The 23140-nt window shown below is 33.9% G+C and overlaps 1 protein-coding gene and 1 pseudogene across 2 annotated transcripts; one reads left to right on the forward strand and one right to left on the reverse strand.

The window, feature by feature from the left end:
- Positions 1–5886: 5886 nt before the first annotated feature.
- Positions 5887–23140, reverse strand: part of LOC133805556 (probable aquaporin NIP5-1) — a 35134-nt pseudogene continuing 17880 nt past the window's right edge.
- LOC133803223 (uncharacterized) lies at positions 10225–11067 on the forward strand. 2 transcript variants are annotated; one of them, XM_062241196.1, is made up of 3 exons: positions 10225–10377; positions 10506–10619; positions 10725–11067. In XM_062241196.1, the coding sequence occupies exons 1-3, from the start codon at positions 10343–10345 to the stop codon at positions 10903–10905; spliced, it is 330 nt and encodes a 109-aa protein (XP_062097180.1). In that variant the 5' UTR covers positions 10225–10342; the 3' UTR covers positions 10906–11067. The 2 variants fall into 2 exon arrangements, with proteins under 2 accessions (XP_062097180.1, XP_062097181.1); XM_062241197.1 differs by having other exon boundaries at positions 10247–10377; positions 10509–10619.

Below are 23140 nucleotides of genomic sequence, written 5' to 3' on the forward strand. Positions count from 1 at the left end.
TGTTTCTAAAAGATGTTTGTCAATTTTAGAATAAATTTCTCTAACAAGATTTTGAGATGGCATGAGCATATTAGAGACCGAATTAACCCAACCCCTCGAGACCATAGACTCTTTAAACCTAGGAAAATCATCTAAGACCACATTGGACTCCACATTTAAAGGCCGAAAAGGCATATGATCTTTGTATTTTTGAAACTTACGAGAATTTAAAAAGAACATCAAAGGAGGAAGGTCAGAAACACCACCAGATGGAACTGGAACACAAGAACGACCAGAAGTTGCTTTGGAAGGAGCAGGAGACTTGTGCGAAATAGATTTTTTCTTTTTGACCACAGGAGAAATATGTTGCTTCTTTTTAACCACAAGAGAAACATATTTTTTCTTTTTGACCAAGGAGAGTTGGAATGAGGCTTATGCTTTTTCGGAGGGTTAGGGGACTCGGAACCTAAAGATCTCTTGTTGGAAGACACATTGGACGAAGAAGGCTGAGAAAGGACAGATGGGGAAGGAGATGGAGACGCAAAGTCAGGGGTTTTCGAATGAGAGCAAGTAGAATGCCTGGGATGTAAGGGTTTAGAAGAGGGTTTTCGGGCTACAGAATTAATGTTTTTACGCACAGATACAATAGGCACAACAACAGAAGAAACTAGAGGAATATTAAGGAGAACAAAGTCGAACTGAATACCTGAAGATGGAGCAATGGAAGCAGCCTCATCTGGAACAACAACAGAGGTGATCACTAGCACAAGAGGCAGAGAGACAGTCAGAGAACCCAAGGACGACTCAGCAGGAGAAGCAAGGGAATTTTGAGAAGAGTCCACATTGTCAGAAGCCATTGAACTGAAAAGGCTAGGGTTGAACTCAAGACAAAGATGAATAAGAAGCTCTGAGAACAGATTGTATATATATAAACACAAAACCCTCGAAAAAAATTAAAATAAACCAAAAAAATCACTGTGCACCAAAAGACTAATAAAAGGCTCGGCTCAAAACAAGGTAGAGAAAGTGAATAGAGACAAACCAAGCATGATATATCAATGAGATTTTAAGATATGGCAAAAAGACCAAAACGGAATATGTCAGACCAAATGAGAAAAAAAAAATGAAACACCAAAGAGCTCAAAAAACAAATAAGAGAGTGTGAATAATAAAAAAAATGAAGGTGACTAGAACAAAACTACTCATAACAAATATTTTCAACAGGATATTGAACCAGTATTTTCCATGACTGTGTGCAAAAGTGACCTCATGTGAGTCAACTGACTCACTCTCTTAAAAAAAAATCGCTCAATTTTTTTATATATTTTTTTAATTTTTTATTATTTTTTTATTTTGAAAAACAAAAGTACAGCTATGGTTTTTACTCTTGACCAGGGATGTAGCCATCTTCTCTAATGTAGAAAATACTAATGAAGAATGAGCAAACTACTCAAAAGTAAAATCAATAAGAGAAAGCTATTCCCATTACACCTGACAAGGTAGCCTTCTTAGCTGAGAAAAATAAAGGTTCAGATAAACACACAATCCTGAAAAATAATACTACTAAAAAAAAGGTAATTGTGTCAGTCAAACGCGTCAGTCAACGCAGTTGACTGGCGCTGTTGACCAAGAATTAGCATTTGTGGCAGTTAAGCACTGCCACAAATGAGGGGTAATTGCGTCATAATGTACACTGACGGTGTTTAATGGGGTTGTTAGCGTCAGTGGCCCACTGACGCAAACAACCCTTTTGCTGAATAAACCCCCTTCATCCCCAACAGACCCCATTTTACCTAAAGTTTCATAAACGAAAAAGTAAGATACCAGCAGCACCCCCTTCGACTTTTGCTCTATTTGGTACAATTTTATCCATTTTTTTTTTCAATTTTAATGAAAAATAATAATTTATATATGTTTATGAAACTTATATATAGTTGTTTTTTTGAATTTTTTTGTATAGATTTTGTATTTTTGAAGATTATTGTTTGAAAACTCATAAACTTTCTTGGTTTTTTTGGGTTTTCTACTTCAAGAACCCACATTGCTCAATTACCACAAATAAGTGCAGTTTTATTAATTTTTATGATTTAAATTTAATTTTTGTGGTTTTTTTTTTTTATAAATTGACTATATTTCGGATTTTTTAATTTTTGGATAGTTTTATATTAATGATTATGTAATTGTTTTAGGTTTAAACTTTGCATTTTAATATTTTATTTTTTAGAATTTTTTTTATTATAATTTCTTTATTTTTTATAAATTTTTTCTTTTTTTTTTAATTTAATTTAATTTCGAATTTACTTATGTAAATGAGTATATAGATATATATTAATGTATATATTTTGTATAAGATTCATTTTATTAATTGTTTAGTTTGATTATTATTAGTAAATTTTTGTTTATATTTTGTTAACTTTTTAAATTTATTTTTAAATTTTGGGTTTAATTGGTTAAATATGTATATATTAAAATTGTTTGTTTTTTTTAAGTTATATTTTATTATTGATTTAGTTAGGATATTTATAGTCGATTTTTCTTTATGTGATTTGTTAACTTTTTTAAAAATATATATTTTATTTCGGGTTTAAGTATATAAATGAATACATATAAAAATTATTTATTTTCTTTAAGCACTATATTGTTTATTTAATTACACTATAGCTTTAATATATTTTTCTTTATATTTTGTCAAATTTTTTATTATTTTTTTTATTGTTATATTTGAGTAGGTATTTTGTTGGTGAGATCAAGCTTTGAAGGATTTTATATTAGAGGTAATATTTTAAACCTTAATGTATAATTAAGATATTGAACTTAGTGGAATGTACGAATTATAAAATAACGGAGATAGGTTCTGGGATTGTGTGCTGCGGTGATATAAGGCTGTAATTATGCATGTTTGATTGATTAATTAGTTTGTTGTGTTTATGTGATGAATATATGTTTATTTAAATTTTGGGAAATATGATAGAAATAGAGGAAATGTTGGTCAATTTTTTTTAAGATTTAGTAATTTGAAAATTATGCATGTTTGATTGATTTGTTGGATATTTTTGTGTATACCATGTAATATTGTATAAATGCACATTTTAAATTTGGTAAATGTGATAGAAATAGGGGAAATGCTGCCCAATTTTTTTTGGACATATTGTTTCATTTATTTACTTGTCAATTAAGTAATCCACGAACTTAATTGTTAATGTTTGTTGTTGTTTTTTTTTTTTTTGTGAAGTTTGACAATGATAGAGATTGGATGTCAGTGACAGGTTATCCGTGAAATATGAGAATTGAGTACATATATACTTATATTAACTTTGATATCTGAATTACTTTTATAGTTTTGATCACAAATGTTAACTCTAGAGAAATGTTTAAAAAAATTTATACTGCTGTTTTTCTATTCATACTGTTGTTTTTCTGTTTCTGCTGCTGTTTTTTTATCAAAATAGGCCAGGGAAATTGGCATAAATATTTGCAATTTCCCTAGTTAATATTTTATGTGACAGTGCCCAACTGACGCAAAAAATACTCATTTTTAACATTTGTGGCAATGTCCCACTAACGCAAACCAGAGTACCATTTGCGTCAGTGGGGCATTATCACAAATCTGGCATTTGCTCAATTGTGGCAGTTATAAACTGGCGCAAATGGTCTTTTTTGTTGTAGTGTAATGAAATAAGAGTGTTCTAGACAAAACAACAACAAAAAACTGAAACTTGACCCAAAAAAATAAAATAGAGCAAACTCCAATGCATTTACGTAAATGAACAAAGGTCTGAGAGTTCAAAGCTTTGGTAAACAAATCTGCATATTGAGCTCCAGAAGACACATGAGATAACACAATTGATTTTGATTCTACCAACTCTCAAATAAAATGGTACCGAATGTCAATATGTTTAGTCCTAGAATGATGCACAGGATTTTTTGAAATATTAATGCACTGGTATTATCACAATACATGATTAAAGACTTTTGAGGGAAACCATAATCAATAAGCATCTTATTCATCCAAAATAATTGAGTGCAACAACTTCCAGCTGTAATATATTCGGCTTCGGTAGTGGAAAGAGAAATAAAAAAAAAATTCTTGCTTTGCCAGGATACAAGGTTATTTCCCAGATATAAACACCCTCCAGATGTACTCTTCCTATCATCTGAATTTCCAGCCCAATCCGAGTCACTATATCCTACTAATGACATATTCGAATCATTTGTATACCACAGACCAAACTCAGCTCTACCAGCCACATATTTCATAATCCTCTTAACAGCTATAAGATGAGACTCAGTAGGGGAGGATTGATATCTAGCACACAATCTGACACTAAAACAAATATCTGGTCTACTAGGAGTTAGATAAATAAGACTCCTTATCATACTACGAAAGAGTGCTGGATCTATAGGTTTGCCTGACATGTCTTTAGTAAGTTTAGAGGTTGTGCCTATAGGAGTTCTAGCATGCTTAGAATGATCAAGAACAAATCTTTTAAGCATGTTAAGAGTATATTTAGACTGGGAAATAAAAATTCCAGTTGATAACTGTTTGATCTGCAACCTAGGAAAAACAAAAGATCACCTATCATGCTCATCTAAAATTCAGACTACATTAAATCATCAAAATTGTGTATAGCATCAGGGCAAGTGGATCCGAAAATTATATCATCTACATAAATTTGAGCTACAAATATACCTAGATTCAAATATTTGATAAAGAGAGTTTGATCTGCATTTCCCCTGACAAATCTATTACTGAGAAGAAAAGAGGTTAACCTGTCATTACCAAGTTTTCGGTGCCTATTTTAGTCCATATAATGCCTTTTTTAATTTGTAGACATGATCTAGCAAATGAGGATTTGTAAAGCCCATTGGTTGCTCCACAAACACTTCTTCCTGAAGAATGCTATTCAAAAAGGCACTTTTAACGTCCATTTGATGAAGCTTCATTTTTAGTTGACAGGCAATAGCAAGAAGCATACGAATAGATTCAAGTCGAGCTACTGGAGCAAACGTTTCTTCAAAATCAATACCCTCCACCTGATTATATCCTTGAGCTACTAGATGAGCCTTATTTCTAGTCAATCCCAACTATATATGATTCTGCAGGCCTAGGAACCAGCTCCCAGACATCATTTCTCTTAAATTGTTCCAGTTCTTCTTGCATTGCACCAATCCAATGTTCATCTAACAAGGCCTCCTTAGCATTTTTTGACTCTATCAAGGACAGATAACAGGAGTGACTTATTTCATTTGCTGCCTTTTGCCTAGTCACCATGCGGTCAGCTAGATTACCAATAATCACTATTGGAGGATGAACTTTTGGAATCCATGAAGGTGGACCATTTTTGTATAATCTAGCATGAGTTGGTACGACTAGATTGGAACTAGTAGTCTCTTCTAGGTAAGACCTGGGAGAAGATTCATCCACAAAATCATTAGATTGATCTAATAGAGATGTCTCAACAGACTGAGAAGGGGACTGATTTCTTCAATGACAGGCTCAGTGAGAACAATTGGTGGAACAGATAGAACATTAGGATCATCATCTTCACTAGTCTCATCTTTATCCTCTGATTCATCAAATCTCACATTTACAAATTCCATGACTTTATGAGTGCGCTTATTGAAAACTCGATAGGCTCTACTGTTTACTGCATAACCTATAAACATTCTGTCATCACTTCTTGGCTCAAATTTGGTCAGATGTTCTCTATCATTCAGAATATAGCACTTACATCCAAAAATATGAAAGTGAGCTAGATTTGGTGCCTTACCCTTCCAAATTTCATAAGTTGTCTGAGTTGTTCCTGATCTGAGATGAACTCGGTTGCTAATATAACAAGTTGTATTCACAGCTTCTGCCCAAAAACAAGTGGCAATCTTCTTTCCACTTAACATGACTCGAGCCATTTACTGAATAGTTCTGTTTTTTCTCTCAACTACACCATTATATTGAGGTGTTTTTGGAACAGAGAACTCATGAGCTATACCGAGATGATCACAAAATTTAGCAAAAAGACTACTCTCAAATTCTTTTCCGTGATCACTCCTCACCCTGTAGACTTTCATAATCTTTTGGAGTCTTTCATTTTGGAGTTTAAGAACAAGGGCAGAAAATACTCCAAAATTATCAGACTTTTCTCTGATAAAATTTACCCATGAGTATCTAAAATAGTCATCTACACAGACCATTACGTATATTTTCCCACTTATGCTCCCAGTCTGCATGGGTCCCATCAAGTCCACATGCAAAAGTTCAAAAACTCGTGAAGTCTGTAGAAACTTAACTGTAGGATGAGTTGCTCTAGTTTGTTTCCCTAACTGACACGGTCCACAAACCTTTTCTCGACTAACTTTACATTCTGGAACCCCCCTAACTGCCTTGAGCTTGATCAGTTTCTAGAGGTCTCTAAAGTTTAAATGACCCATTCTATGATGCCACAACTCTGATTTTTCAAGTATAATTCTATGACACAGAACTTCACTATCCATCTTATAGCAGTTGTCATTGGATCTTTTCCTTGTCAAGACTGTATTTCCATCAGACGAAACAACAGAACAACGTCTGTTAGAAAAATTTACCAAATATCCTGAATCACACAACTGACTTATACTAATCAAGCTCACTTTCAACCCCTCAACATACAGAACATCCTTTAGAGATGGAAGATTCTTCAGAACAAGTTCACCTCTTCCTTGTATAGCTCATTTGTTCCCATCACCAAAAGTTACAACGCCTTCAATCCTTTCTTGGTACTTGATCAACAAGTGTTGGTTTCCAGTCATATGACGTGAACAACCACTATCAAAATACCACTGGTTGTCCTTAAATGCAAATAGAGAGATATGAGCCACACATGCTTTTGGATCCTCTGAATTTTCTTTAGGACAAATGTCAAAAGGGTCAAAGTCAATCTTCTTGGAAGACTTCAATCCCTCATTTCTATCAACTAAGTTTTGAAGATAAGATTGCAACTTAAAGCACTTTGTGCGTATATGACCACATTTATCGCAGAAATGACAAACTGGGACAAACCTTCCACTAGTCGAATTTGTTAAACTAGTTGGCCTACTCCAGGATTCATCTTCTTGAGACTGAAAATTTACAGATTAAACTGCATTTGAACGAAAACCTTTGGAAGTAGAGGGACCATCAATAAGAGTCTCCTTTCCATTTTTGTTTAATAGCCTTACCTTGTTTCGAGACCCTTCCATTCCAGATTCATCTCTTGGTTTTTAACTTTATGAACTTCAAATCTTAAACCCTACAACTGAACATTCTTATCATCAATTTCCTTTAATAGCCTTTTTAATTTTCCCTTAAGGTTTTTGTTAACAAGAATTAATTCTTGATTTCTTCCTTCGACTTGCCTTACCTTCTTGGTCATACTTACCCACTGCTCATACATCTGTTCATACGCAGTTTGTTGATCCAGGCTTTCTGTATCAGAGTCACCAGTCTCTTCATTCTCACTTTCATCTTTTCGATTAGATGAAGCCATAGAAGCAACCACACATTTATCTTGATATGAGTATTCACTGCAAGTTTCATCTTTATCCTCATCACTGTCACTCCAAGTTACAACCATAGCCTTCATCTTCTTTAGCGTATAGGCACACTCAGCTTGAATGTGACCAAAACCTTCACACTCTCGACACTGTATTCCTCTACTTTTCTTTTCTTGAAGAATCATAGATCTTTGATTAAAGGGCACACTCTTCTCGAAGGAATTCTCTTTTCCACCAAGGTTACCTCTTCTCGTGTTCTTTTTCATGAACTTTGCATAGTTTTTTGTAAGAAATGTCACCTTATCTTCAGTCATACATTCTGATACATCACACTTCTCCACATCTTCTTTGTGAACAAATGCAAGGTTGTTGTTTCCCTTATCCTTTTCCTTTTCTTTTCTTTTTTGCTTTGCCCCACCTTTTTTAGGTCATCTCATAGTTTTGTAAAGAACCTATCTGCTCATCAAGATCCAGTTCCAAAACATCATGAACCTCTTCAATAGAGGTAACTTTGGCTTTAAAAGCTCTTGGCAAGACAGCAAGAACCATCCTGACCAACTTCATATCGGAGTAAGTATTTCCAAGAGCATAGGACTCGTTTGAGATATCACATAATTTGGCATGAAAATCTGCTACTATCTCTCCATCCTCCATATTCAAGTTCTCGAACTAAGTAGCCAGAGCCCTTAATCTTGCTTTCTTGACAGCTTGAGTCCCTTCATTCTTTGTCTTCAATTTTTCCCAAGCATCTTTAGCAATTTCACAGTTGGTTATGACTTTCATCTGGTTTGTAGAGACGACATTGAAGATAGCATGAAGAGCTTTGGAGTTGAAATTTTCCTTCTCAATCTCAGTTTCAAACCATTCACTCATAGGCTTGACAATTTCAACTCAATTTTTAGTAACACTTAAGGCTTTCCACCCATTCACCACTGCCATCCATACTCTTTCATCTACAGCTCTTAGAAATGCCATCATCTTGGTCTTCCAGTATGGATAATTTGATCCTTCTAGCATAGGAGGTCTAGAAGTATATCCCCCTTCTCTGAACATACCCATTTGAATCTGTACACAACAAAAACAGACACCCAGATACAACAAGACAAAGGTTTGATAGATCACGAATTAACCAACACAGATCCACACAAAAAAAGTCACTAAAGCGAATAAACCCAAACAAAATGTCAAACAGATAGAGATCGGTCTTTGGAAACCATGCTCTGATACCAATTTGAAGATGGATTTGCTACTCTAATGAAAAATTCAAATTACTTGTGGAAATGAAAGAATCTTAATCTCTATGAATGTAAGCATTAAAACAAAGTAACATCAATTTCAAAAACTCAAGAAATTTTATCATAGATCTGAAAGTATACAAGAAATGTTAATGAAAACTTTGTACAGTCTAAAGTAAAGTATATATTCTGATTGTACAACAAAATCAAGAAATATAAAATAATCAGTGAAAGAACAATTCTAAAAGCAAAACTTCGGCAGAGCACGCTCTTTGAACCCCTTCAGTTGTTGTCTGATCCAAGCTTTTGCTTCCCTTCTGATCTTCAAAAATCCAGCAAAGATCTTTAGCTTCTTCTTCAAAATTTTCACTTGCACCTGAAACAAAAAGATAAGACCAAGAAACGAGATCTAGGGTTTTTCTATCAGAGTTAGTTGATTCTATTATGCTCAATATTTTATTTATAGAAAGAATGATAGGACTAGGTGACATTACACAGTCACGTGTGAACTGCCAGCTCGAGAAAGCACTGTTAGTTAAACTAAACAACTAACTCGTCAATTCAATATTAACAACTAATAATATTGAGATAAAACATATCGTAGCACAGACAGAATAAGATGCATAATTTTTGCCAAACAAAAGCAGGATCTAAAAACTGACATTAACACATAGGTTAATTTTAACATATGTAATAAACTCAAAATTAAAACATAATTCTAATAATAAAAATATAAGATATCATGTAACGCCCTACTACTGTAGGATCGTTATACTGTGTGTTTAAAATAATGCTTAACTCGTTATGTGAGTTATTTGGACTCAAAAGTGTAATTAAAATTAAAATGCGGTTTACGTGTTAAAATTTTTGGTTAAAATAATTAAACTTTTGATTGAAACTTTAAATATTTACATAGGCTAGTATTATTATTGCTCATTTATGACTCTTCTTCTAAGCTTTGCAAAACATTAAACTATTTATTTATATACATCGTTATTAGCATATTCAGATATGAATTTAGCTATTTTAAAAATAAAAAATAAAAAAAACTCAGTTTCTCCATATAGTTATGAGATCAGTGTTGTATCATTTTTCTTTTTTAATATATATATATATAAATATCTCAATTTATTATTACTATTAATATTTTTCTTTTCTGATTAAACTATATATCCGAGTTTAGAGAATTCAAAAGTTTGCTTTAATATTTGTCGTGTACTTTGCCACCAAACTAAGCACCAAAGAAATTCCAAAAAAAAAAAAGTGTAAAGACAAATAATAATTGTTAGTACCACTCAATTATACATTTGCGGTTTGATTATTATTGTTAATAATTATTTTCTTGTTTGCTTTGATGACTAATGATATGAACATTCCACCATAGTTTTTGTCACTTTCTTCCTCGAATGATAATACTATGAGCCTCATAATCGAGACCTTAAAAAGCCCCCAAAGGTAAAATGACTACTTAATCCAAATGATTATATCTATCCCATCTTAGTTAATGAAGGGCATAATTGACTTTCGGATCGGACTAGACATCAATATATTCTAATACTTCCTTTACATTTTCAGACCATCTTTTAATATCAAGCTCACAATTGTAGAAAAATAAAGATAAGATGGAAGCCCAAGGAACCAGCAACCAATCTCTCAGGTTTCAGTCTATTCTATAAATAAATATACATATCGATAAGAGTTGTGATTTTGTGACTTTTTTCGTTCATATATATATATATATATATATTATAGCTGATTTTGATGAAAGCCTATATGCTGTTGCAGCAGCAAGGCATTTTGCAAGTGCAGTGAAGGGTGGAGCTGTGTGATCACTCGTACGGTGGGGCCCGACGCCGGCAAGACCTTCGCCAAATGTGGCGGTGGATGCTGTTGTACTGTGTATGCATGCATGTCCATATATATATATACAATCAATATTAATTACAACCCAAAAATAATGAAAGAAAAGCCCTAAAGCTATATATGAATTATATATATGTGCAGTGATGCAGATGGGACAGTGTCCCAAGAGTTGAATGCGGAAGAGGCCAAGGGAGAGGCATACTGTGAGTGTGGGGAAGGATGGAGTTGTGTCATCTCTAAGCTTGAAGGGCCTGATATGGCTAAACCCTACTACGAATGTGCTCAGAAAAGTTGTGTTTGTACTACTACTGCTTCTTCCTAAGTTGTATTTGTACTGCTGCTGCTGCTGCCTGATGAATATGCCTTCATATGGCTTAGTTTGTTTGTGTGTGTGTATCTGTAATATCAGTGTTGTAAACTATGCTAGGATGATCCGGTGATGATGTTCAATGGAATAAAAATATAATACTAGATATCTTCTATAGCTAATGGTAATGAATATTTGTAAGAGTTTGAGAATAACAATAACTTACTTCTTTTTCCCCCCAAAAAAAAAATGGAATTTTGGGACCCTTTCGATCCATAGATCCATAGATGGACAAGAAAAAAGTCTCGGTAAGTTCTTCCCTTGTCACCATTTCGTACCATCGGTGGTCAAGAGCAGGGTCTAACCCTAAACATGAGCAAGATAGGCTCTTGTCCAAGGTTTCTACTCTAGTACAAACTCAAAAAATATACTATCACTTTTTCATGTATAAGTTTGATAAAAAAAATAATTAATTTAAGAAAAATTGTATGTGATAAAGACCCATAACTTAATTTTAACTTGGTGTCCTAATTGGATAGGACCAGCCTGGTTAAGAGTACTAACGTATTGATCTTATGTTATGTGTACTACCACACATAAAAAGGGACAATTTAAACCCTGGAATTAAATCCAAGAATCTCAACTAATCATGCACATGTTGCACCGCTACCTAGATTTGTTTCTTTATTCTGAATAAAAAAAATTAAATCATAACATGTTAAAAGACAAGTTGCATATTTTCAAAATTATTGACACCTTACACTGCCGTCTTGTTTGGTAACACTTAAAAAAATAATTTTTTATTTAATTAATTAAAATTTTAAAAATTAAACATAAAATATATTTGATAACTCTATTTTTATTTATTATCTTTTAAAATTTATTGAATTTTAAAAATATAATTTTTTTAAACAGTTTTTCTTTCTTTTTTTTCTTCTCTTCTTTAATCCAACACCTTATATTGTTAAACAAAAAATAAAAATAAAAGTTATCAAACCTATTTATTAATTTTTGTTTTTAAAAACAAAAAACAAAAATAGTTACCAAACATATTTTTATTTTTTAAAAATAAAGAAACAAAAATAAAATAATATTTCTATTTTTGTATTTAAAAAATTCAAAAACAAAAATTGTACATAATTGACAATAAATAAAATACTAACAAAAATAACTCTTTTTTTAAAATGGACAAAAGTAATTTCAAGAGCATTAAATTTTTCCAAACTGAAATTATCAATAAAAGAATACTTTCATTTATCCCAAACATAATCTTGTGGCTCTGAATTGATTTATAAGATAATGTATACACTAGATACTTATTATTCTCTCTCTCCTTCTTCTTCTTTTATTTTTTCTTTAAAAAAAAAATTGCAGCAGCGATCGCCCTATGTCACCTGCAACCAATATATCGCAAAAACATTATTCAGCAAAAACTATTAAGAGTCTATTAATAAAAATAAAATTTTGTTTAAATAATTTGTCAATAAAGTTATTTCATTTTTTCAACGGTATAAATTTTGTGAAGAAAAAAAAAGTTTTCTTGTATAACACTACTGATATATTTACCTGTATTGTAGAAGGAGGTTGATATTGACTTATTGAAGATGTGTCCTGAAGAATGTTAGAGTTGTCTTCATAAATCTATTCGCAAAAACATGAAATACAGACCTATTATTAGTTAATTATTTCATTGAAATAGAAGGCCTCTTTCCATTCATAAGAGAAAATTAAAAAAAAAAAAAAAAAAACTATTTGATGTATGGCCGTTAGTTGTAAAAATATTATAATTATTTTTTAATAAAAGTATTGTACGTTTTGTTACATTGTGACAATACTTTTTTAATGTAGCTAATGTTATTTTAGTTATAATATATGTTGATGGTATTTGTTTATACGCTTCTAATCCAGCATTAAATTTTGAAATGTCAACTTATCAATCATATCTTGTAGGACTCGAAATATTATTTTATATTGTATTTTTTATTATTTTTGCTGTCAAATCATTGATTATACCCTTACATTTATGGCTATTGGATACCCATGGCAAGCACATTACAATGTGCTTATGGTGGTATGAATTAGTCGGATTCAATATGGAACTATTATTCCATGCCTATTTCTACAGGAATCAATTTGATTCCACCGTTACTATCAAGTAAATTAATAAGTTGGGCGAATCAATAATATAATTTATTTATTTTTTTGGAAAAAATATGTATATTATCAAGCAAAATCAACTATTACAAATCAAAGATATTCACCTACAGAACTAGTAATAAAAATAACAAGTGTTTGGGTCACCCTACTCGCTACACACGAAATAGAGTGACAAGAACCGCTACCTACAACACTTAACAAAAAAGTAACATCACACACAAAAGAACTAAAAGAACCAACACCCTGACCTTTAGCAATCCTTGTAGCCACTACATTAGAATCACACTCAGCCACTTGAATATTAATCCCAAGCTGAAACGCAACTCAAAGGCCATATCGTAATCCACACTAACCAGAAAATTTCCAACAACTGGGCCCGCCCAAACAACACCCTCATCATCTCTAATGATACCATCAACTGCAATAAAGGAATCCCCACTCACCATCAAGGCATCAGAATTAGGTTTAAATATCTCCAAAGTCGGGCAACAAGAAGTGGAAGAGAATTCAGTAGACCGCTGCAATCCTTAGAATTCCTCTATAGCATTCTGAGCTAACACATCCACACAATCAATCCTAAACATAGCCCCACCAAACAAAATAGAATTCCTATCACTCCAAATCCACCTTAAAGTAACAGTAAACAACTAAACTTAATACTTTTTCTTCCTATTTTTAATATTAAATCTATTTTTTCCTGACTCCGCTAAATGGAATAGCCGAGCTAGCCATTCTACTAATTATAATACTGAAATTAATAAAAAGAACAAAACTAATCTATTAAATTAATTGGTCGTTTCATAATAACATGTATATTCTTAGGAATTAAGGATTTGTAATTGTTCATTCAAAAATAGATAATGTATATTTATTTTGGAATTACGGATGGTATTATTGTATTAAGAAAAAAGAAATTAATAGTTGTTTATTATTTCAATAAATAAAAGAAAAGTTTTTAGAGGTAAATATTAATGTACTCCATGGACAAAATGAATTTGATTTGAACCTTTTCTTTTAAAATAACATTATATATTAAAAAATAAATTAAGCTAATTAAATTTGTTTAGAAATAACCTATAATTTTATAATTGTGTTATATATCCTCATATGTATTTTTATTGAATGTGGGACATTTTTTATAATAATCAACATTACGTTAATAAAAAAAATTAAAGAATAAATTAATCACTCCTAATAATTCTTAATATATACTTTTATTTACAATTTTTATACATAGAGTATACATTCAAAACAATTGTTACAACATTCTAAAATAAGTTGTTAATTAAAGTTCTAAACAAAATACCTGGATTGGTGGTTTGTCAGAGAGCTTGACAAGAGTGTAGGTAGCAGCCCCAGCAATGGCCCCAAAAGGTGGAGCCACCATATATATCCATATTCCTTTGTAATTTCCCCTCGCAATTGCTGGACCTAATGTGCGTACAGGATTCATTGAAGCACCTGTTGTAGGCCTGCAATGAATGATAATTAACTTAGTTACCTCTCTAATTAACAATTAATTTCTCTTAATTTAAATTCCCTTTACATATTAAACTACTCATATGGTAATAATATTAGATCTTTTTGGTATTAATTTCAATAGGAATCCTAATGTGATGTAAAATTAAGGTGCTTGATCGAACCCTGCAATAAGTATGTCCATAAAAACTGTAGCTCCTATTGCTATCCCTGCCATCTCGCCCACCTGCACATTTTGTTCATTTTGTAAGAGCCTAAATACCAATATTTTTAAATGGAATATTTATGAATAGTAGTCTGAAAATTGTACTTAAATTATTAAGTAATTTTTTTAACTGCGAAAGTCAATATGTAATCTAGAATGTTGCATTTAAGTCACTACATAATTTTTTAGCGATAAAATCAGTAAATAATTCATAAAATGTAACGTAGGGTGACTAACTACTTAATAACTTGAATGCAATATTTTATACTGTTTTATGACTTTTATCATCAAAAATACTACTTAGTGACTTAAGTGAAATATTTTGTAACCAATTACTAATTTTCATTGTAAATAACTCATTTTAGTTACAATATATAATTATCTAATCATATGATGAGTGACTTATAAAAATAGTATAAATAATCAATTTCATCATTTTAGTTTTTGCTAAGATCAATATATTGTTGAGAAAATGAAATAATAGGCTAGTATTTGACAGGTGTATTGTGGTCATGAGGTTGTTAGACCTCTGATTCTGTGCCTCCCTATTTGCCAATCATTAGCATTCTGTTATGATTTTGATATCATTGGGAGGATTTTCCTTTGTATACGTGTAAAATGCTCAATGAGCTCATTTTGTATATTCTGTCAGTATAAATACAGAGGCATACCTCTCATCACATTTGAGTTTAGCATTACAGTAAATTGCATTTCTTTATTTCCCTTCTCTTCTTTTATTACTTTTTAAACTTGGTATCAGCACCTTTCAGGCATCTGCCCTAATGTCGACTAGTGACTATGGTGACTCAACTCCGTCCTCTTGCAAGGACCAAGAAGCCAGCAATGTTAGCTCTGCTCCTGTCGGCTCTTCCTCCACTCATTCGTTTGTTCCAGTTCCTCAGTTCAGCAGCACATTGAATTAGCCTTTTTCCCTCAAGCTCGACCGCGATAATTTCTCCCTTTAGAAGACGATGGTCTGAGTGATAGTCTGGGCACACAGACTTGATGGTTACCTCTCCGGTTCGAAGATGAAGCCCTCTGAGTTCCTTCCCAACGATACCAGTGACACCATTTCTCCTCTTGAAATCAACCCCAACTTTGAGCATTGGATTGTCCACGATTAGTTACTCCTTGGGTGGCTATATGGCTCCATGACAGAATAAATTCCCACTGATGTAATGGGTTGCGAATCCTCTGCTTCACTCTGGTGCAACCTCGAAGCCCTTTACGGAGCACACTCCAAGTCTCAGATGGATGAGCTCAGAACCAAAATCCAAACCGCACGCAAGGGGTCTCTCGCCATGCCTGAATATCTCCATCAAAAACGCCAATTGGCCGACACTCTTGCCCTAGCAGGTGACCCCTACCCTGAACGTCGTTTGGTTGCTAACATTTTATCTGGGCTGGATGTAGAATATTTGTTGTAACGTCCCAAATTCCCTAATGTGGCTTAATGCCTAGATTAGGGGACCAGGAAGGCCATAATTGATTTAATGTGTGATTATATGCATGATTATGTGAGTTATATTATGATATGATGATAATTGCATGCATGTGGGTCCACTTCTTATTAAAAGGGCATTTTCATAATTTTGACATGTTAAGAGCATAATTGTATATTTATGTGCATGTTTGTGATTTATGGGTGAGACCACATTGTTATGTGGATATGTTTGAGCTATTCAGCATGAGGCGATCTTAGGTTGCAAGATTAGCAGTTTGGTCATAATGGGATTAATTGTCGGGCTCGGGTTGAGCGTGGAGGAAATTTGATGATTAGTACATTACTGGGAATGAGCGAGTAATGAGATATGATTTAGTAATTATTTGAGGATATTAGGAGTAACAGAAAATTGGAGGACATTAATTATAATTAACGGGATAGATGGAAAATGACAGTTTTACCCTTGCTAGCCTTGAGAGGTTGTAATTGGCCCTAGGGGCATTTTGGTCTTTTGACCATGGGATAGACTTAAGGCTGGTAAGTTGTAGAAGGAAGTAGACAGCCAAAAAAATAGAGTTTTCTCTCTCTATCTCTCGATCATCCCTTTCTCTTTCCTTGGGTTGAGATTTTTGAAGGAACTTGAATATTAAAGCTTGGAAATTAAGGCTTGTGAGCTTAGGGTTATGTTATAGCCATTGAAGGGGGTTCAATTCAAGATTGAGGTAAGGTTTTCAATTTAAATTTCAAGGTTTGCTCTGTTTTAAGGTTAGTTTAAGGCTTGATAGTTTTGATCTTAGAAGTGGTTATTTGGTGTGGTTTTAAGTGTTTCCAAAGCTTGGGTTTTGCAGTTTAAATGTTGGTTGTGTTGTGGTAACGATTGGTGTTGATTTTGGGATTGATTTAGGGAAGGTTTGGTTGTGTTTGTTTTGAGAAAAATAGGGGGAAAATATTGGTTCCAGGTCGAGCTGCAGCCCTGTTCTTGGGCGCTGTGGCTCAAGCTGGACGAAGGAGAAGGTGGTGCTGCTGGGCTATTTGAGTCGCGGCACCAGTTAGGAGCATTGCGATGCTAATGCTTTCAGAGAAGGCTTTGGGCCCCTAACTTGAGTGGGGCTACGACTCAAGTGCTTGGGGTCGCAGCTCAAAATGGGAAATTTGGCCAAAATGGGTTTTAAGTGACAGAAACTTGAACCTGAGGGCTCGGGATCTAACTTACTACCCAGTTTAGTAGAATTCGACATCCCGGGGGTTAGGAATTGGTCTGGGAACCTTTAATTGCTCATTTATCGATGGGATTTCATATTTGGTTATGTTAGGTGACCGCTAAGGGGTTTAAGGACCAATCGTTCTCAAGGGTCGTTCTTTTATTATTTCACGCTCGAACCAGAGGTAAGAAATTTGCACCCAGTATGTGACATGCATGGTTATTGATAAGGCATGCTTAGTTCTCTATATATGCACATTGATTTCATTGTAAATGCCTAGCAACTTTGCTTATTTGTGAATGGCACTGACTTATTATTCAGAAACAGCATTGGTGTTAGTACTGGTCGTGAAGTCTTGACTTATCAGTCATGATCATCAGTAGTACTGAGCATTAGTCGTATGGTATTGTCTTATGAGTCAAGAGCGGCATTAATGTGTTTAATGCATGCCAAAATGATTAGGTCTAATCAACATGAGCATTAAATGCTTGACCGAGCTATATGTCAAAGAAAACTAAAGTGTTGGTCTAGTCTAACGGGTAGTTACTTAGAGCCAGGGCCAAAAGGCTCAGGTGACTGAATCATCACATGGCTTAGGGTGCAGAGCCCCAGAGTGTGACTCATTAGTGACCTATTCAGTGTGTGACTCATTAGTCACCTACCCAGGGAGTGACTCATTAGTCACCATCTAATTAGGGTTGCAAACCCCAGAATGATTTATTTATATTGTATACATGGAGTAATAAGTTTTCTTGATTCACAGGTGCTATGTGGTGCAGGTAAAAGGAAATAAAAGCTCACCCAATCTTGAGTGGAGAGCTTAGGTGGCGATGTATACATATGCGGCCACTTGACCACCACGGCTAAGGTGTTTCTCAGGGGAACTAGGGTTTAACCCTATTTTTGTCACTTAGATCGGCAGGTTGTAACTTTTATATTGTAATGACCATTTTGGATTGTAAATAACTTTGTGAACACTTTTCTGGCCCCATGTACAATTTAATGTTTTAAATTAAAATATATCCATTCCTTTTTACTGAATTTTTACCCTGGTCTATTAATAACACCTAGAAGCATGTTTATAACCTAATGTCTTGAATAGCAAGTTAAGCAGTATTTAAAGTACACACAGTAACGGTCCTGGAGTAACCTGGGCATTACATTTTCCCATAATTGTTAAAGTTGAAGCACGCTCATCCACCTCATGGCAGGAGCTCCAGGATATACTCCTGAGCTTTGACAGTAAAATGGAGAGATTGAGTGCTCTCTTGTGTACTTCGAATCTCCCAAACTCTTATGCCTTACCTCAAGCTAACTTTGCTCATAAGTCTCAGGGTTCTAATCAGGGCAGGGACTCTTCCTCTGAGTCATTTTCGAACCAAAATCATGGTGGCTATCCTAATAGAGGTGGAGAAATGTCTCGAGGCAGGGGTGGTTGTTCAGGTGGACGATCCAACAATTCAAAACCCACTTGCCAAGTTTGTGGGAGATTTGGACATTTTGGCTGCTATATATTATAATAGATACGATGAAACCTACATGGGGACAATTCCTGGTGGCAACAATCAAAGAAAAACGGCCTCGAACCGCTCCACTTTCATAGCCACACCAAAAATGGTCAAAAACGACCAGTGGTACGCCGACAGTGGCGTCAGCCACCATATCACGTCAGATGCAGCCAACTTGCAGCAGAAAAATGAATACCATGGTAAGGATAACCTGGTAGTTGGTAATGGTAACACTCTGCAAATTGCTCATGCTAGTAATATGCATATTAAGACTTCATATGGTTATAATATGTTGCTGAAAGATATATTACACGTTCCCCATATTACTAAGAACCTTGTTAGCATCTCTGAGCTCACTTTAGATAATAATGTTCTCATTGAATTTTTGTCTGACTATTTTTTTGTGAAGGACAAACAAACAAGGAATGTGGTTCTTCAAGGGAGAATTAGAGATGGGATTTATCAATTTGAGACACCTTCAGCTCAAATTCGAAAACCAGTGGAATCACCAGAATCTTTAAATTTCAAGAAGTTGTCTTCAACACTTGCACTTTTAAGTTAGTCTGAGTCTTGTCAGTCTTTAAATTCTAAGAAAGAGGTTTGGCATAGGAGATTAGGCCACCCTTCTAGTCATGTATTGAGTCAAGTTCTAAACACCTTAAATGTAAAAGTTTTCAGTGATGAGAATGATAGTTTTTGTGATGCTTGCCAATTTGGGAAATCTCATGCACTTCCCTTTAACCACTCCAACAATAGAGCTCAATATCCACTTGACTTAATACATACAGATATTTGGGATCCGACTCCAATCATGTCTAACACCAATTTCAGGTTCTATATTCATTTTGTTGATGATTATAGTCGATACACCTGGATTTACCCTCTTAGATCAAAATCTAAGGCCCTTCAAGCTTTCATTCAATTTAAAACCTTAGTTGAAAATCATTTTGAGATAAAAAATCAAGAAATTACAAACGGACTGAGGTGGTGAGTATCAAGCCTTTGAGCGTTTTGTCATTGAAAATGGGATAGCCTTCCAACATTCTTGTCCTCACACCTCTGCTCAAAATGGTAGAGCAGAGAGAAAGCACTGTCATATCACTGAAATGGGACTCACTTTGTTGGCTCAAGAGAGCATGCCCTTGATGTTGGGTTTTATGCCCTTATAAAACCATGTCGTACATGTAACACAATTTTATATTGTCAATAAAAGTAGTAGAAATCATTTAGTTTGACAACCGTGTTGCTTGCTTGTTTTATGACATGATTATTGAAATAATACAAACATTTATAAAATCCTGAACATATGGATAGTTACAATTATAGTGACTAGGTCACAATGGATTTTAATTGTAATTATATGTTCAAAAGAACAAGTCCTAAGATTAGATCAGTGCATTGGATTTTCACTAATTAGGCAATCTACGATATGATCTACTTACACATTCGGTGTGTGATGTCTTATCCAAGGCATTGACCAAGTAGATAAGATCGGATGTATCTGGTTACATCGGACTAGGACCGATATTGATTATTGATTGATAAATAAGTATTGTTGTTATCGAATCTAATCAATGCCACAACATTGACCATATGTTAAGTCAATCTTAATTCTGAGTGATAATATTCTGTTAATTATATTATTTAAATCTTTTGACTTGTTCGTTTCCAGCTTACCCTACGGTCTAGCCCATACTTACATCTTGGAGATTTAGTAGTGTAATTGAGTGGGAGTATTATTCATAGATATAAAATTGATAACTTCTATATGAGAAGTGAAAAGATGATTTCCTTAATTGCTTTGTTCAAAAGGTGAAACGATTGAGATCTCATTTCTGTGATTAAGTTCACGAAAATATCATTTATAAGGAACTTAGTGGGAGTTAAGGATAAAATACTAATGAGGGGTAAAACGATAATTTGCGCCCAACTCATTAGTAATTAATCGATAGAGGATTGACTGACTGTAATAGTTATAACAATGGATAACGTATTTATGGTTTGGTAAAAACGTTCTATGAATTCAAGAGTTCAATTCTGAGTCTATAGTGGAGTCACGAGGAATTAATAAGGTATGAAATTATTCGTAAATAATTCACGGTAACTTATTAGAGCTTGATTTCATGGATCCACGGTCCCTGCATCACCTTTGAGTAAATCATCTATAATATCTCAATTAATTGATTTAATTATCATTTAGGATTTTAAAGTTGACTAAGTCAATTTTGGAAAATTTACAGAGATATGAGATTTAGATAATAAAAGAGAATCTTTGGGTAAATTTATTAATATTGATAAATTGGTGCCAATATAAATAAATAATATTAAATCAAGTTTCAAATTATAATTAATTAATTTGAACACTGATTTAATTAATTAATTAAAAAAATAAACAAAAGGTTTTGAATTTAGGCCCAATTGGGATTTAAATTCAAAACAAAAAGAGATTGGGTCCAAGTCCATTTGTGGGAGCCCAAGACTTTTATCTTTTTGTTTATTATTTTAATTAATTTAAATAAAGCTCATAAAGTTGCCTATATAAGGAATATGATATCTAGGGTTTTCAGAAGTCAGTCTCAGTTGATTCATTGGGTAAGTGAAAACCTAGACAATCTAATCATTTCTTAGCCACTATCTCTTCTTCTCTTCTAGATCTCTATCTCATGTGTTGAGAACCAGCCCACACTAGTTCTGGGTTGATCAAAGGCTTGGTGAGGAAGATTGTGTTGTTGATCCAGTTCAATCTCTTGATAATACTCTGTTACATAAATGAATCAAGGGTTGGAGAGATTGAAGGAAGGAGGTGTTCTAGTTCTGCTGCATAATGTAAGCTTTTACTTTATTATGTATTTGTATCAATTTCATAGGAGCATGTTCTAGGAATTTACATGTTTGTTTGATAATATGTAAATTACATGAAAATAAATAAAGATCCTGCAATATGTATTTCTACACTTGAAATATTGGTGGGATGCATTTGTTACCTCTGTTTACCTTATTAATAGGTTGCCTTCACCCATTCTTAGTGATCAGTCTCTGTGTCATGTTGTTTTTGCTAGAAAACCAAATTATAAGTTCCTCAAAACCTTTGGTACAACTTGTTTTCCATGTATCCGACCTTACCAAACACATAAGTTCTCTTTTCACTCAGTAAAATGTGTCAATTTACAGTATAATGAAGCTCATAAAGGATACAAATGTCTCAGCTCCACAAGTTGTATATACATATCTCGTAATGTCATCTTTAATGAGCTTGAATTCCCTTTTAAATATGGTTTTCTTAAAAACTTTCAATTTGAACAGTTTGTTGTTGCGGAAGTGCCTTCGTGGTCTGTTATGCTTCCTGCTCAAAATCTTGTCCCTTCCACATCTACTCTAGGTTCTCAGATTGATGGCTCCCAATCTCATGCCTCTATTGAAGAATCACCTTCATCCACTCCATCACAAAGCAGCAATCAGGTAGTCTTTCCATGAGCATATTATTACTAACAGTGACTTAGCTAATGAGCATTCTACAGCACACACCTCAGCCACCTCTCATTCCAGCCCTAAACACACTAGTTCTAGCTCCAATATTGTGCATCCACCACCTATCACAGGAACTTCAGTGCACCCCATGGTTACTAGATCGAAGGCTGGAATCTTTAAGCCAAAAACTTATCTAGGACACTCTCAATGGAAACCAGTAAGTGAAGAATCGACCTCTAAACAAGCTGCCCTTGCTCACAATGGCTGGAAACAAGCTATGACTGAAGAGTACAATGCTCTCATGACCAATGGAACATGGACTCTTGTCCCTCATTCTGCTGCTATGAATGTTGTAGGGTGTAAGTGGGTCTTTAAAATTAAAAAGAATGTTGATGGTTCCTTTCAACAATATAAAGCTCGCATTATTGCTAAAGTCTTTCACCAAAGACTGGGATTTGACTTTGGAGAGACTTTCAGCCCCATTGTAAAGGCCTCTATTGTGTGAATTAAACTCACTATTGATGTAGCAAAGGGTTGGGATATTCGACATCTTGATATTAACAACCCATTCTTGAATGGCCACCTTGATGAAGCAGTTTTTATGAGCCAACCACCTGGTTTTGAGCGTACACAACTCCCTCAACGTGTTTTTCATCTTCATGAGTCCTTGTATGGCCTAAAGTAAGCCCCTCGAGCGTGCTTTGATCGTTTGAAAGACACTCTTCTCGGCTGGAAGTTTCTCAATTCTAGAGCAGATTCCTCCCTCTTTTATTACAACTTTAATAAT

The sequence above is a fragment of the Humulus lupulus genome, chromosome X (assembly GCF_963169125.1).
Source record: "Humulus lupulus chromosome X, drHumLupu1.1, whole genome shotgun sequence".
In the NCBI taxonomy this organism is placed as follows: domain Eukaryota; kingdom Viridiplantae; phylum Streptophyta; class Magnoliopsida; order Rosales; family Cannabaceae; genus Humulus; species Humulus lupulus.